We start from the raw sequence: 17,538 nt of genomic DNA, 5'->3' as shown, positions 1-17,538 counted from the left end.
AAAATAAAATTGCTACTGTGCTACCCATTAACCACATTATTTTGGAGGATAGGGTGGTGGTGGAATAGTTGCATAGTTGGGAATAGGAGAGTACATGCAGGCCACAGATTGTCTGCCCCTAGTTTAAAAATTTTCCAGTAGTTCCAAGGAAGTATATTCATCATTTAACAGTGACATAGTTAAGAACAGAAATTTAAATTCCGTTGATATGAAACAATAAGTAGAATAGATATGAATAACATATCACTTATTTTTCTGTGGTCAATAATATGAATATATGTTATACATGATAAAGGCTCAAAATAATTAAAGGACTTTATGGAGAAACTATTTTTTTTTGTTCTATAGAATATACAGCATAGCACTTTTAATGTTATGTATATGTTTTATATCCTGCTTTTCTACTCAAGCAGATGCTCAAGAATGCTGACAAAAATCATAAAATAACAAAATCTGCAATCCATAAAGTTAAAACATGTGTGAAAATTAATAACTTAACAGTTAAAAGCCTAGCAAAACAGATGTGCCAGTGGATCTTTTAAATGTACTCTGTGAAGCAATATAGAAGGCCCTCTCTCACATGTCAAATAGTTGGATTTTTTATAGCTTTTTCAGAAGAGCCTATTCAGCAGATCTTATTGGAAAGACAGGATAATCTCAGGCCATTTCAGGGCTTTAAAGATTAATGTCAAGAATGTGAATAATGGACGTTTCTGGAGAACTGTGGAATTCTTCTGTTTCTTCTTTGGATCACACCAGTTCTGCCATTTGAGATATATTCCAGCCTTATTTTGTTAAGAACGGCACAAACTTCCAATTCAGTGGATTTACTTCAGGAAAACCACTGGACAATATTGAGATTGGTGTAATCCAGAGGAACAACAGAATATCCCACAGTTCAGGGCTGCCTGACTATTCCATTTTCCTAGTGTAGGTTGTGTACATATCTGATTAATACCAATAGTTTAAACTGCATCTAGTAAGCAAATGGTAAGCAGTACACGTCTTTTAATCCCAACATCATGTGATCCCTGTACTTTGCACCATTAACAGCCCTGTTTGCTGTATTTTGTACCAGTTACAACTTCTGGGCAGTTTTCAAAGATGGTCACATAAAAATCACAGTCCAGTGGTCATGATAGGATGTAACCAAAGCAATGATAATGAAAAAAAATCAAGAAGGGTTACAGTTGGCACAGCAATGATAATTGTGTAAATGCGCACTTGTAATGGTCTTTCAGAGTAACTTTGAGAGACAGGAAGAAAAGGCACAACCTAGACAACTGTCATGTAAAAGATATCTCAGCCCACAGAAGGAAAGGGAGCAGGCAAAGCATCTCAGAAGGGACCCCCACTAGTTTTCTGGAAAAGTAAAAGTAAGGGAGGGGAGAAATGCTTTCAGACTTGCAAGATTCTGTTACTGTAACCTTACAATAAAGGTAGTGTTGGTATTCATGGTTTGTGCTTCTTCTCTGGACTACCTCAAAGGGCTGACAGGTCTTCACCTCCAATTCTGAATCCAGTGACACCTAAGGATCAAGGATAATTTTTAGACTATGCACTTTAAGTGGCAATGCAGTTCTATCATAAACAGGCTGAATTTTAATCACTGAATCCAGTTTTTTATTTATCAACAGCATCTCTATCCTGTATTAATTTAATTTCAGCTTGTTCTCATCTACCATATTATTGAAATCAGGTATGATTCAAGGGTACTGAATGCTTCTTGGAGTTGGATGGTTAAGAAGCGGTAGCTGGACTCCTTCCATTCAATTTCCAATAAAAATAATACACAAACTGTGGCCAAAACAGCCTTGATACCATAGCCTGTCATATTTAGGGATAGTGCTGTAACTGCATATTTTAGACAAGAGTGAATGCCTCCTGCAATTTGGCATTGGGGTGTGCCCTGATGGTTTAGATAAGCACAGACACTTCGTTTACATCTTGAGATTTACAAACCACTAAGTATTCCCCCTGCCCCCAAAATGGGGTGGTTGAGGGCTACAAAATAGATGGGATTACATTACTCACATTCATGAGGCAAGATTTTGGGAGGAGTTTTGGAAACTCGAGTCATCCATTTCAAAATGGTGGGAAGCTGCACTATTCATTTTCTGTAGTCATGATCAGAGAAGGCAAAAGAATCATAGGTTGTTTATCCTTGCTGTAGACCATGCCATTCTCCTGCCCACCAGTGCTAACCTGCTGAATTCCTCTTCTCTCAGCTAAGTCTCAGTGATATATGCCAGGGCAGTGCTTTCAACGAAATTCAGTTCTGAATAATAAATGCTTAACAACAGACCTGGCACTGAAGAGCTGGGCCTTTGCTTTAGAGGGGTTGTCTTCATTGTCACCTTGATCTCTTTGGGTAGATGGTAATCTGAAAAGAAGCTCAGATTCCAACACATGTAGTAAAGTTGCATCCTCTTCCTATATCTTTTCCTACTGGTTATTACTTTGAGTGTGTGTGCTTCTAGGCCATTTCCCATTCTTAATTTTTCCTTCATTTCCCTAATGCAACTCATGATACTAGGCTCCAGTAGAATTAACAATACAGTTACCCTCATTAAAAGCCCTTCCCCATCCCAGTTGCAACATACCTTTCACATTGAGCTAACCAGCCTACAACCTTGCCTCTACAGCAAGGTTACTTTGCAGCAGCAGGCTCAGGCATCTAATACAGTCCTAGGCAGATGGCTTTTGCAGGGAGCACAGAGTAAAAATACTGATTCGGCAGGGGAACTCTTTTCCACAGGCTGCCATTAGGCTAGCATATAGGCACTCAGCCAAAGTGACATGCACTGACCCTCTGTTTAATTTACCTGGGCAATATGGTAATCTTCTCAGATTCCACTCCTGGGGCTGTTGCTGATAACTCCATAAGATAGTGTTCCTTTTCTCATTATCTAATATTCAAATGCATTACTTTATTTAAAAAATTGAGCAGTTTTATTAAGTGCTTTAAATTATTTACAGGATTGATGCAATTATTTTTAAATTATAGGACAGGTTATTGCTAAAATATATTGAAATCATACCTGAAATGCTTTTAAACCTTGACCAATTTTCTTCTTGTTTACAGATGATCAGTAGAATTGAATATGTGCATACAAAGAATTTTATACACAGAGACATTAAACCAGATAACTTTCTAATGGGTATCGGGCGTCACTGTAATAAGGTTAGTCTAATACTTTTTTGCATGAAAAAGCTACCATAAAATACAGTTTATTGAAAAGTTGTGCTGCTTGAGTTACCTATTGATTAATAGTATTTATCAAGAGAAGAGACTTTCAATCATACCACTGCAGGCAGATACAACCTATGATCCCAGCCTTTGGCAGACCTTAATTATGCAAATCAGTATGCTTCATCGCATACCCAAGTTCATTCTATTAAAATATCCTATTGATTATTCAAAATCATTGAATTACAGTAGCACAGCTTGCCATAAACTGATTTTGTATTGTTTGCTGCATTTACTAGCATGGTGGATCCTTGACTTCCAGTTACCTAGATTTTAAATTGGGTATAATCAATTTATAAAGAAACACTGGTTTGTAATAATATAGCTCTGTTTATTTAACTGCTTTCTGTGCATTCACAAGCCTGTGGAACTTCAGAATGCAGTTTATGGGTAGGTACAGATTAACATTTGCTTACTGAAACAATTGTTAATATTTTATTGGATTTTAAGTGTGGGTAGAAGGGAGTGATAGATAATTGAGCTGGAGATGCATGTTTTCTTTTGAAACTTGGTTGGAAAATATTCTTGGCTAGCTTGTGAGAGTAAAATTTGCTATACTCTGTATTGAGCTCGGGCAGACAGGCAGCATTGGCAATGCATTTAAGCATGCTGTTAAATAGAAATTCTTAAGTTTGGGAGAATGTATGTGATGTGATTCTATATTGCAGCAACATTCCCATACAGATTGGATCTGCATAAGCCATCCGCGTTTTACTTTTTAGATATTTTTAGCTATAAAATGTTACCTTTGTTTGCCTGTATGAATGCCAACTTGGAGCCATTATTTTAGAGCAAAATCAAACCAAGAACTACCTGTTGAATTCTGCTTTAAAGGCGTTCAATGAAGCATTAAACAACTTTGGGGAGTTGGGGTGGGAAGAAATTGCAAAGTCAAATTTAAAAGATACTGTCAGTCCTATTTCTATTAAACCTTATCTCTAAATTTCATACTTTTTTTCTTTAATTTTCTGACAAGAACTGGAAGTGTAACTAGAAAAAAAAATAAACCAGTCTTAATTTGATATTTCCTCTCTTTTTGGGCCCTTTCTCCACATTCTTTGGCAGTTATAGTGAGCTGGCATTGCAGCACTTTATTTTTTTCTGTGATGTGGAAAAGTGGTCTGGAAAATAATGCTGTGCTTTATTAGGTGACCTTATTAGAGTCACACTGGATGACGTAAAACAAGGACCACATTTTTCAATTCTAGCAGCCATTTAGATAGAGTGCCAAGCATTAAATTGTAGATATCAGTTTGATGTTACAAATTATCCTATACATAAGATTGTAATCCCCTTTGTTTAATCTAAACAGAATTTAAATCAATTTTTGCTTTAAAAGTATGTTATCAGCAGTTCCTTAAAAATTGATATGGTGTACAGTTTTCTTCCTTTAGCAAAAATGCCAATGGATTTTGTATCACATATCCATTGCTTTAAGACATGGTATTTATGATTGGTGAGGCTACTTGGTTAATCATGTTCCAATAGGTTATTTTCATAATAAACTACTTTAAAATATAGGCAATAACATTGGAATGCTGTATTTCTAAAATTTATTTTTAAATTTTATGTGTAGGAATTGTCTTACTCCTAATACAAGAACTTCTTTGAGCCTCTCCTAGAGTAAGCCCTGCATGCTTATGAAAGTGAACTTAAGGTGACTAAATGCCTTCTACCTCTTCCTTACTGAAGATTTATTTCCTTTATGTTGTTTGGGGGAAGGGCAGTACATATATAAAAGCCAAAATTACTTTTTATAAAAGCCAAATATTGCCATTGCTATCCCTGTTCAAGGCAGTGTCATTTTGAAGTGGCATTCTCAAATTTATCTTGCCACATCTAAATTTTTCTGTGTGATATGATCTCCTTTGGAAAACTGTAGTGCTTGGTGGAAGAAGGATGGCATTTGGCTACCCTATTCTTTCTCTAACGCCTCGGTGTTGCCTGTCTGCGCCAGCCATTGTTGCAATGTAAGCAATACTGTTTGATGCACTGCCACCCTCTATTGTTTGTTCAGTGTTTAGAATCTCCAGTGGGGAAGAGGAAAAGAAGCATGACTGTTAGTACTTCTCAGGACCCATCTTTCTCAGGATTAAACCAGGTCTGAAACTGTCTCTATTCCAACCTCAATCCCAAACTCATTTGCATTTTATTTTATTTCGGAAAACATGTAGATTTGCAAAAAGCACCTTATGTTGGCATTATTCAGACATACTTGGCAAACATGTAACATTACTAAGTGCTTGTCTAAGCTACAAGGTTCTTCTTTTCTCCATGTTAATGTGACTAAGGATAACTGCCCAAATTTTCTATTAATCCTAGAGGAGTAGCTTTATGTTCTGAAGTATGACAAGGCGGATACAGAATGTATTGTAAAGGATCAGAAATGCCTATGAGTGCATGGTCTGTTAGTAGGTCTTGATGAGACAAATCTCCCTCTTCACTAATGTGATGTGTGTATTTGGAAAAAAATGCATTTTGGATGGGGAGAATCAAGACCTACTATACTTTTTCCAAAGAACATACTTTGTTTCCAGCAGTAAATTTAAATATAATTTTTATGTGTAGATCAAGAAACTAAGGTAGCTTTATCTTATTAAAATTTTACCAAATGCTAGTTAATAACTATCTAGTGCCTTAAACAGCTATTTCATTTGTTTATTAAAGCTGAATTTTATTTTGATACTTTGGGCCCATGAATTTAGAAATGCAGCAACTGAAATAGTATTTCATTACATGCAGCATCCTTTTATGCTGTTGTTATGTGGCTCAAATTATGTTACCTGTCCCATTTATAACATAGTTTAATGGAACATGTTCAGACTGGAATAAAGCCCCAAGCCAGGTTTTAGAATTTCATAATATCTCTTTCTGCAGGAGGAGAATTTCAGAAGACTAGTCTCAATTGCTATAGGAGTTGGCTTCTTATAGAAGAACTAGAGATTAAACAAGCCAGCTGTTTAAGCTGGATTGCCTAATCATAGTTTATTTCCATGGATGATCACTAGTTTGTATTTAATAAAATAGTTTTGTGAAAACTGAAACTGAAGTTGACTGAAGTCCTTTACTTGGTTGTATGGAAGTGGGGTAGAGGGGAGAACGGTAAGCATGGACGCTCATTGCCTTATTCAGATCCGTTTAGGCATGTTCGGGTAGTGCCAAAAATGGTTTAGTACTACATAAGAATTGGGCCAGTGTGAAGATTGGGTGCTATGCCAGTTAATAGGAAGTCATACTTCTTGTTCTAAAATTACTTTAACTAGATATGGAATAGAAGTAGACCTCAAAAGTAGATTGTACTATGAATAACAAGATCCTTTTTGTGTTAAAATGTGCTGTCTTGGAGAAAAGAATAGTGCAAATAAGAACCTCTCTTATGGGAAACAGCAGAAGTACCTTGCCGGATTCAGATTGGAATCACTGAGTTTCCCTTAGATCATTCCAGTTCTGACTGGGTTCCCTCATTATTTACTCTGAAACTAAATCAACAATATTCATGTGGGCATTCATGAGGGCAGAGTAAGTTAGGAAGTTTTGAAAGGCAGTAGGTTAGAGAAGTGTGGCTTACTGGGCAAATAGCATCATACCTAGCCTCCCAAGTAATATTCTCCCTTCTCAACCAAAGCAGTTTAACACAGAGTGTTATTATGTTGCTAGGTAACCTTGCTTCCTAGCATTCTTCTGGGTAAAGAAGCATGCCTTTGGTGTCTGAGATTGTGAGAATATATTATCATGGAAGAGTTAAATGGTAAACTTCTCTCCTTGCTGTAATCTACCCCTGGCCATTAAGCGAAATATTTAACACCATTGAAATCTGATAAGTTCATCTTAAAAAAAAACTTGATGCCATAGAACTCCAAAATGGCTCTTATACAGTGCTTTAAAGTACTCTGTTAGTGAAAGTGTATTGCAGATGATCCATAAAAAGAACCTTATGCTGAAATGGAAGTTTTCTGTAACTGTGTCTCAAAGGGCATCTGATCAATTAAGAATGCTTAATTGCAGTACAAGAATAAGTAATAAGGGAGACCATTTGAACTTACTGATTTCTGTTTCTAGAAATCATAAAATGGTCAATATTGGATTGGCTTTATGTAGGTTTTTTTTTAATCTGAAACATCTCAAAATTCCTAAAAGAAAATGCCAGCCATTCTTGTTCATCTGGGGTAATTATTCTGCCCAGTGCTTTATAAGAATGTGGCCTTTCTGCACCCTGCATTTGTCCAGACCTGATATATATTATAGATATATCTCTGAAAATTATATTTTCAGCTACTTTTATAATACCTTTCAAAAAAAAATAATGAGATAGTCTTTCATGCCTTGTGCTAGTAGGAAGAAGGATCACTTAAAGTACTAATTGGCCTATTAATATTTCAAATCATAAGGTTTAATTGTGTTTTATACTGTTTTCAGGTCATCCATCATAGATGGTTAAGTATCTTCCATCTACATTCACCTGTAACAAACACAAGTGTTCAATTAAATTTAAATCAGGAGTCAACAGCGTTATGCCTGCGACACACCTGGATAGTGCTCACTGGTTTTCAGAATTAATACCGTTAAAGATTGAGCAAAACCTAATAGGGTATCCAATTCAGTTTTCTTGCATGAGAGCTCAGTAAATGTTAATCATTTTTTACTTTCAAAAATGTATTTCCAAAAACGCTAAAGTATATGTTGATGCCCATTGCCTGAAAAAACTGTTGACCCTGCTTTAAATGTGTGTCTTGCTCTCATTGAAGCTTTATTCCCCAGCTTCACTATGACAAATTATAAAGGCCCAACAATTGTTTATTGTTATTATTTACCTACTTATTAAACAAGCTTATAATAAAATGTTGCTTAAAGGCATTAGTAACCTGAACATCTGTTAGTTGTTTTCAGTTGTTTTCTAAATTTTAGTTATGTCAATTATTCTGTGCTTTTATTTTAGGAAACTTTTTCTCCTTTTTTAAAAATACCTTTTTCTGTATTGGCTGTAGAAGTTTGGCATAAAAATGTACAGGAATTCCTAGAAGTTGTAGCACACATCCTAAGTTGGGCTAGACTAAACTCTTAAAAATTATATTCTCCATTAGTCTAGTCTCAGTTCTCAATAGAACAAAAATTCTCCATAGAACAAAATTAATGAAGTTTTTAATTAGAGTATTTATTGTATCTATAGTGTGCCAGAATCTAACAATAGATTACAAACAGTCTGAAAGTGATCATTTTAATTAAATTGGATGGTGCTTTAATTTGTAAATATAGAAGAAATCATTCTGTGGCAGTTTGATCTTGAATTTACCTGTTCTGGTATTCTATGGTAATAAGAAAGAATGCTTCAGCATACCAAAGAATTTTAAAAGAACAAAATTGTAGCACTAAGCGGCAGAAAAGCAAAATTACTTGAGAAATTAACCCAAAACACAGCTTCATAAAATTGGCCCCTTTTCCTTTTCTGTAACTTATATAATAGGAAGGTATTAAATTTTATGTTGCCAAGATTTATTTAATTACTATTTATTTCACAATATTTTAATTCTTACCAGTCCTTACAGACACTTGGTGGCATGCAAAAAAAGTCAAATCAACATATAGAACATTCATAAGGAAGTAATAGTATCAACAGAGTTTTTACAGTAAATCTCACTCTGAATAATTTTATTCATTTTTTTCTTAAGTAGATGAGAAAGTTTAGGAACGTTTTACATTTTCTTTTCAAGTAATAATTAATAGTTGTGGTTGTACTTCCCTTGCCTTTAAAAATAGTTGAATTTAATTTTGTTAATCTGAAATCTCTAATAAGCATATACTTCAAAGTTGTGATATTTCCAGTTCAATCTAGAAATTTGAATCTATTTTATCTATTTTAAAGTTATTCCTTATTGACTTTGGGTTGGCCAAAAAGTACCGGGACAACAGAACAAGGCAACACATACCATATAGAGAAGATAAAAATCTCACTGGTACAGCTAGATATGCAAGCATTAATGCACATCTTGGCATTGAACAGAGGTAAGTGTCCAAACAATTGACATTAGGCACTCTAAACTGGGAGTAGGAACTTGTTAAACTCTAGAAATTGCTGAATTGTTTCTAATATCCTTTATTATTAGGTTGCCAGATAGGGCTGCTGAGATTATAATTTAGTAACATTGGGAGGACCACAGATTCCCTACCAGTGTGAGAGTATTTGGGATCTTTAATTGTTATTTTATGGCTAAGAAAGAAAAATCAATTAAAAGGTTCTTACAGTAGAGCAAATATTTGCATTGTGAAGCATATAAATACCAAAATACCCATAACAGATGTTTTTTATCTCTCCATCACTCTTATCCAAACCTGCATGCTGCCTTATCAAATAAAGTCGTTTGCTATAAGTAGCTTACAGCAGAGTGAATACACAATATAAAACCATCCTTAAATGGTTCCTACAAAACTCCAAAATTAAATAAAAATATAAGCGTGGAAACACTTTGCATATGAAGTACAGGTAGTCCTTGCTTAACAACCACAATTGAGACCAGAATTTCAATTGCTAAGTGAATCTGACCCGATTTTACAACCTTTTTTGCAGCTGTCATTAAGCAAATTACTGTGGTTGTTAAGCAAACCATGTGGTCGTTAAGCAAATCATATGATTCCCCATTGATTGTGCTTGCCAGAAGCCAGCCAGGAAGGTCAAAAATGGTGATCATGTGACCACGGGATGCTGCAACGGTCATAAATGCAAGCTGGTTGCCAAGTGCCCAAATCATGATAACGTGACTGCGGGGGCGCTGTGATGGTCATAAATGTGAGCAGTGGTTGTAAGTTGGTTTTCTCAGTACCGTCGTATGTCTGAACCATCACTAAATGAATGGTCATTAAGTGAGGACTACCTGCAGCATATATTTTTAGATTAAAATATTTTTTAAAGACCTTAAATCTTATCAGATTTCTTCTCCTCATCCTTGCTGTTTTTAAAATAATAAAATTATTTTTGGCGTGTATGGTATTATACAATGATACTTCATACCTAGTAAGATTCTCAACCCTGCAATATAGTACCTTCAGGTGAAGTTAACTTTTCCCTTAACAGACCAGGAGTTGTCATACATATTTTATGATATGTGAATCATAATTTATGAATCAGTGCCTTTTCTGTCTTTCTGATGATATTCTGTAGTTTTTTAATTGTGTTCAACCTCTTTCAATGTAGTATTATTCAACTGGTATTTTGGACTTACGCGTTGTCTTTATTTTGTTAAAACTGTGCCAACAAATGCTTTGAAAGGGGAAAGCTTGCATATTGTTTTAAATTACGATGGTTGCCTAAATTGTATAATTAATGCAGCATTAGTGCTTCTGGAAAGATGATTGATGGATATCAAGTGAGCCTTTGTTGGCATTACAGTATCCGTCATCAAACATGAAAATTGCATGATTTCTGCAATATTTTTTCATACATTTTCAAAATTCACATGGTTAAATTTAGCTTTCAAATGTTTTCATTTATATTTTGTGGACAATAAGAATCAGAATAGTTCATAATGTTTCTGCTGTCATGTGTACACAATTCCCATTGTTTCCATGATCTCCCAGTTGTACAGTGTCAAGATAGATGTGGGTCTGAAAGGAGCTCACATAGCATGTTTTATGCACAGTCCTTGACCAAAGTAGAAAATGTTTCTAAAATGAGGGAAAATAATTTCATTAATCATTGAAGTCCAAAGTTAATATTTGCTTTTGCAAATAAATTTGTATATTACAAAAAGTTGCTTGATTAATATGTTATTTTCTTCTCCCAGTACTCCATCCCAAGATAAGATAAAAATTGGGAAGTTAACATTTGTTAAAGAGAAAATGCTATGAAAATAGCGAGGTATAAATTCTGATATGCCAGGAAAGCTTGTATATGTTTTTCTGTAACAGTTAAGCAGTATGCTAAAATTTGAAGTATATGGCTAAATCGTCTCTGCTAAGAAAAACAAAAACTAGAAAAAATGTATGCATACTTCCAAATTATCCAAATAAGTTTGTTAAATTTAGTACTCTTGTGTATCGGTGTGTTGCAGATTTTACTAACAGTTCATGTTCATAACTTGTTGAGAACTGAGAAGTTATGTTATACAATTTAAGAATAAGCACATAAAACTGACTTTTTCCCCCAGTCGTCGTGATGACATGGAGTCACTAGGATATGTATTGATGTACTTTAACAGAACCAGCCTGCCGTGGCAAGGATTAAAGGTATGTTAAAAACTTCTTACAAAGTTGTAAAGGGCCGTACTAAACTACTGGACAAGCACAATATTGTATATTTGTCATTCAAATACTGTGAAATCAATAGAATCTCTGTATGATATGCCAGCTGAACCTATGCTGAAGTATAACCAAAGTATGGGCTAGTCTGCTTCTCTCCCCTGCCCACTGTATATTTCTGACAAATGTCTTACAGTTAGAAGATCCTCAGAGAAAGACATTAGGGATGAGATAGCCTTAAAGGCCGTCGTCCAGTTTCAATAATCATTCTGAGAAGTTATTGGAAAGGGTCCCTTTTCCAGAGAGTGATGGTTATCCTGAGGCCTTGCTCAAATTATTTCAGCCTTTCCACCTTCAGAAGGATTGTGGATGGGGACTTAAAAAATTAGAATAGAGATAGATCTGTAGACACACATACTCATTCACTCACACTTACTGAGAGAGAGTGTGAGAGAGATGAAAATCCCTTAGTACTTTCATAAGGAGGTATATAATTCAGATGATGTTTTTGAGTTCACTGATGGTAGGTGCTAGCAATTTGTGTTGGAAATGTTAAGCTGTCAGATGCAATCTAGTACGAGTGCATTATGGGATTTCTATATTTATTCGTCATCTGACTGTAGACAAAAATACTAGAAACAGCCATATAAGATAATCTTATCATGAGGTAATTAGTTTGCAGTAAATGACACTCTGCAGCTTTAAAGCTTGCAAGAAAGATTTTCATTCTCTTTGCAGTGAATTCTGGAACGTGAGATTTCACTTAAACCTATGATAATCTGATAACAAAAAGTAGTATTGTGCCATTTATATTTATCCATATTTTCTACAGGCTGCAACAAAGAAGCAGAAATATGAAAAGATTAGTGAAAAGAAGATGTCTACTCCTGTTGAAGTTTTGTGTAAGGTACTAACTTTTTAAAATTGTTAGGTATTTGGCAACGAATCCTTTTCTTTTGTAAGTAAGCCAGTAATTTTTGGATGCTATAGTTATTATTAATAGTATATAGATGTTTGATTCCATGTACTAATGGAATTTTCTTTATAGTGCTTATAGCTAGTCTATCTTTAATTTTCAGTGTCACTTTTTCTTTTCTTTTTTTTTTGGATTACTTCCCATTAAAGAATACTGAAGAACTGAATTTCTGGATATAAAAATTGCAGGGAATTCTGCCTGTAACTCTTGCTTTGATTGCTTCTGTTTACAGGGATTTCCTGCAGAATTTGCAATGTACCTGAACTACTGCCGTGGCCTGCGCTTTGAAGAAGCTCCTGATTATATGTATCTGAGGCAGCTATTCCGTATCCTTTTCAGGTTGGTCTTGTAGGATTCTTCGTGAACATTCAAATAGAACAGTTCAGTTTTAACAATAATTTATGATTCACTTGGTTAGCTTGGGAAGGTAACCTATTTTGGATCCCCGTTCCCATAATTCCTCACCATTGGGTATGCTGTCTGAGGGTTTTGAAAGATGTGTCCAAAACATTTGGAGAACAACAGGATGCTGAAACTTTGCCTTAGTTCTAAAAATAAACCTTCGATCAGAAACTAAACTAAAGTGAAGCTAAGCAACATTTTGTTGTAATAAAGTACACTCTGTCATGTCACATTTAATTGCATTGAGTGTTTAAGCAAATTTCCCTTAGTTGACAGTCGTCTGCCTGAAAATATAAAAACTATGGAAAGCAATTTGGATTTTACTAGAAAGAGACTACATTGGGAAGAGGTTCTTGCCTGATATTATATCAGAATGATTTTGTGTCTGAGTAACCCACCTCATGTTGCACTCTGGTGTCTATTTTGTGACTGGCTATACTGGTCATATCAGCCATTTTGGAACTAAGCAGGCTGTACTCTACAGCAGCCATTTTGTGAGATATTTTCTTTGGTCCACAAAGGTTGGCTATCTCATAATTTAGTCAATTCAACATAAACTATACTTGAAATTAGTGCTGTGTTGTAACTGTTAGGTTTTTTGTTTTTTGTTTTTTTGTTTTTTGCAACTCTAAATTGCTCAAAATTAATGTTAACTGCAGAGGAGGTTGAAATGAGTGATCAAGATCACAGCAGGCCTACATGGTCATTTGCAGAATTGCAGAAGTTTTGCCTACATGGTTCAACTAAAAAAGGGGAAATGGGGATGAAGATCAGTGTTTCCCTTTCCCCTATTAACTTGGTTGAAGTGCTTTACACTTTATGCATGGGACTCTTTCAACCCCAGCCAAGGCTTCTGCAATTCTAAATAATTACCAGAGGACTTTGAAAGTTGCTGCAAGCAAATTTTACTTATTAACCACAGCACTGCATGATCTTTAGTGTTTTACAAAATGTTACATTTTGAATATCAGTAAAACTTGCTTATACAACAACAATTCAAGTATTGTATTTCAGTGACTGTTTTCTTACTTTTTAAATTTTAACCCTCTGTAGGACCCTGAATCATCAATACGACTACACATTTGACTGGACAATGTTAAAGCAGAAAGCCGCACAGCAGGCAGCCTCTTCCAGTGGGCAGGGGCAGCAAACCCAAACCCCCACAGGCAAGCAAACTGACAAATCCAAGAATAACATGAAAGGTTAGTAGCCAAGAACCAAGTGACGTTACAGTCCAAAAACAATAAACACTAATTTGGATCCTGTTGGTGATAAGTGTTAGCTCAAGGAGGTCATTAAAAATACTTATTTGGCTACTTAGTATTAAAAAAATGGACGTCCTTGGAAAATTTGACTACTAACTTTAAACCAAGTGTCCTTGTTTTCATATCATTTCTTTGGGTATGTCGGGTCATTTTAACCACTGCATCTTCTGCTCCCTCATTAACCCCTCTTCAAAATAAACTGACTTGGTGTTGGGAATATAGTATGATCCAAAATCCTGGACCTAACACTTCAATGGAGAAATTTTCTATTGACTTTTTCTACTGGGCCAGTCGGTAAGCAGCTTTGGTATGGGTTTCTTTGGGGGAGAATAAAAACAAATTATTAAGAGATTAATGTTTTCTTTGAATATACCCCCCAAACTACACTGATTTTATTATTTTGGTATTAATATTAATGTATTATTGTGAGCCACAGAGAGTCTTAGGAGGCAGCATATACGTTATTATATAAATAAATGAATAAAATTACTGTACTTTAAACTTTAAAAAAAAAAATTAGGTCATAGATAGCCTCAGTATGATGATATTCTGTGAATATCCTGAGTAACAGTAGTACAGGGAGAGGACAGTTCACATGGCCATGCACAAACACAGTCAAACCTTTCTCACCCCTCTCCCTCATTAAAAGACAAAAACAGTAATGATCAGAGGATTAAGGAGGGCGGGTTAAATTTAGGCAGGAGAAGTCAATATATGTATATATGCGAGGTATAGGGAGAGAAATGGAAAGTAAACAAATTCAACTGAAATCACTCCTACATTCCTGGGGAATCTGTTTCTAATTTTAATTATACCTCTGTTTGTTTGAGATTTATTGACAAAATAATAAAAGAAATAACTTTCTATGGCAGCACGCAATAAAAGGATCCCATTTGGGAATACGTTAATTAAGTTTCTGTATCTGTAAATAAGATGGGGAGGGATGCAAAATGCAAGCATTGTAACAAAGAAAGGCAAGCCTTGAGTGCCCAAACGAAACATCATGAGGCTTGATCCTCTTTGAAGATACTGAAAGCAACACAAGTCAAGTCTGCACATGCAAAGTCTTCAGGTCAGTAAATACTATTGTACTTTTTAAAATTGGGGTTTATTTTTCTTTGGGGTGGTTTCTCTTAACTTTTTGAATTATGTATAAATAAAACTATAATCAGTACTTCCATTTTGATTTAATTGAAATAAAAAAGATGCATATTCCTTTTATAAGTGCATATTTATTCATGCATATAACAAAGACTATTATTAAAAGAGGAGCACAATACTAATGATACTTTTTTATTATTTAGGAGAATACATAGAAGACTGATAATTGTCTACATGCACCATTTTCAGTAACATCACTGTCTACCATTTTAGAAGTATCTAATTAGTAATGTCCAATTATATAAAATATGTCAGAAAAAATATTTGAAAAAAGAAAGAAATACCTTTAGCTGGAAAAAGAAGAATAAAAGTCTACCATCCACAAATAGGCATAGATAAATTTATGATAACAGACTACAGCAAGAAATAATTGATGAAAAAAGTATCCTTTTGTTTATGCAGAAAACTCTTTTTTTTGCGGATGAGGACACAAACATCATTGATGCAATTCAATCTCTTTGACCAGGATGCAGTCCACCAGAGCAGAGCAAAGACCATAAGCAAATTGTTGGATAAAATGTATAAGAAGAAAATAGAAAAGTGTGCAAATAATCTAGAAGGAACCACTGCTGGTCAAAGTGTGTGACCAGCATTCACAACAGTCCATACATTCTTCTGAATCAAAAGAAAAAAAAAGGATAATTTTCTTAATGAAATAATTGAGACATCAGTAAATGTATATATTATTGAATGCTTGCAAGAATTCCAAACTAAAAATATTTTTATTAAATGGTTAATGTGCATTTGTGTCATAATGCTGCAAAGATATCCAGGATGAGAAGAGATACAGAAATCAAGAAGACCAAAACTAATAAAGTGCCATTACAGTGTTTAGTTGAAGAACCTTCAAGCAAGTACTTCAGTTGTTCCAGAAGTAAAGATAATATTGCTGAAATTGCAGAATGTATCTACTGTACAATAATAATTTGATAACAACTGTTCTGAAAGCAAGAGGAGTCAGTTCTTCCACAAGCCATTCCGTAATACTAATTAGTAAATATTGAACAGTATATAAATGGTGGCCTTATGCCTCAAACAAAAATAAGGGAAGTAGAGATGTTAAAATAGTAGCCAGATTTTTTTAAAAAGATAGGGCTAGAGCAAAACACTGAATATATGCCGTTTCTCTTGAAGCCTTTTTCCATAGCCCTTGGACCTAAGTGCAAGAAAATTGTTACTTTATTTCTGCTGCTGTGTTGAAGTGCGAAAGGAACTGAGATTTTAAATTGAAATTTCCAATGACGGAGTTGAATTGCAGGCATTAAAATGAACTATTTCCAGCTCATTTTCTTGTTGCTATTTTCAGCATTCACTATTGGGGGAAGTTTTAACTGTTAAAGTAAAGGAGTTGGTTATGACAGGGACATACCAACTATCCTCGATTTCAGGCTAAGTCAGACTTCTTTAAGGCATTTTTTTTACGAAGTTTTGAAAGCAAGTTCTCTTAATGACCTGCATTTGATTTCAGATTATTGAAGTGATAATCCAGTTTCTAACAACAGTATTCTCCTCCTCTGCACTTGTAAAGAAAGTTCTTTTCTTTCTTCACATTAATTCATTTTAAATTCAGAAGTAATTTCGGATTTCAAAAACAGGAAAGTTTTTTTCCCCAGATTATGAATCATGAGAGTTGAAGAATGATGTGTTCAGTGTTTTCACTTGGCTGAAATTCCCTGTTCAACTCTTTAAAAAACAGCACTTTATTTGTATATCTAACTGTTCAAAAATATATGTGGCTGTTCCTCAAATACTGTCTGAATTTATTGAACACAAGAATAAACAAGTTGATTGATATTACCTAAAAATTTGTGAGTGATGGTGGTGGTAGATGTTCTCCCAGAAGACTGACAAAAAATCCTCTCAGATGCCAATAGTTAATTAAACATCTGTCTTATATGAGCGTGCATGAAATGGGGAAGGTGAGTGCTGGATTGTTAATGGGGTAGAAGCATATGGATGGATGTGAGAAGGAAGAAATATATTTCTAACAGTGGAAACGAGATCATGTCAGGGAAGAAGAATATATTGGAGAAGGAGGGCAAAGGCAGGGGAAAAAAGCTAGAGTTGGAGACTGTTTGAGATCATGTTGGGGAGGAGAAAATGTTATAAAAATTTGGTGTAGGAGAACAAGCATTGGAGTATTTATAGTTTCTTGGGGAGAGAGTTAATTGCAGAAAGGGTGGAAGTAAAGGTGATTATAAGGGGAAGGCGAAGTTTCTGTGAGTTAGTGTGGAAGATCTGGCAGAATGGTATGG

General features: G+C 34.9%; 1 protein-coding gene and 1 long non-coding RNA gene across 5 annotated transcripts in view; both read left to right on the top strand.

Moving 5' to 3' along the window:
- Positions 1–17,538, top strand: part of CSNK1A1 (casein kinase 1 alpha 1) — a 48,002-nt gene that overhangs the window by 19,869 nt on the left and 10,595 nt on the right. The window contains exons 4-10 of one of the 4 annotated variants that reach the window (XM_063292420.1): positions 3,086–3,184; positions 5,268–5,351; positions 9,111–9,250; positions 11,389–11,467; positions 12,312–12,386; positions 12,688–12,794; positions 13,911–14,023. In XM_063292420.1, the coding sequence (XP_063148490.1) occupies positions 3,086–3,184; positions 5,268–5,351; positions 9,111–9,250; positions 11,389–11,467; positions 12,312–12,386; positions 12,688–12,794; positions 13,911–14,023 (697 nt within the window). Of the gene's footprint in view, positions 1–3,085; positions 3,185–5,267; positions 5,352–9,110; positions 9,251–11,388; positions 11,468–12,311; positions 12,387–12,687; positions 12,795–13,910; positions 14,065–17,538 lie in introns of those variants that run through there. The other 3 variants (XM_063292418.1, XM_063292419.1, XM_063292421.1) reach the window with 3 other exon arrangements.
- LOC134489631 (uncharacterized) lies at positions 14,066–17,031 on the top strand. The gene is made up of 2 exons (XR_010067159.1): positions 14,066–15,194; positions 15,427–17,031. It is a non-coding gene; the product is annotated as an uncharacterized LOC134489631 (long non-coding RNA).

Source organism: Candoia aspera, chromosome 2 (assembly GCF_035149785.1).
Source record: "Candoia aspera isolate rCanAsp1 chromosome 2, rCanAsp1.hap2, whole genome shotgun sequence".
NCBI lineage: Eukaryota > Metazoa > Chordata > Lepidosauria > Squamata > Boidae > Candoia > Candoia aspera.
The sequence above is the reverse complement of the archived record's forward strand: the minus strand, read 5'-3'. Positions and strand labels throughout refer to the sequence as shown.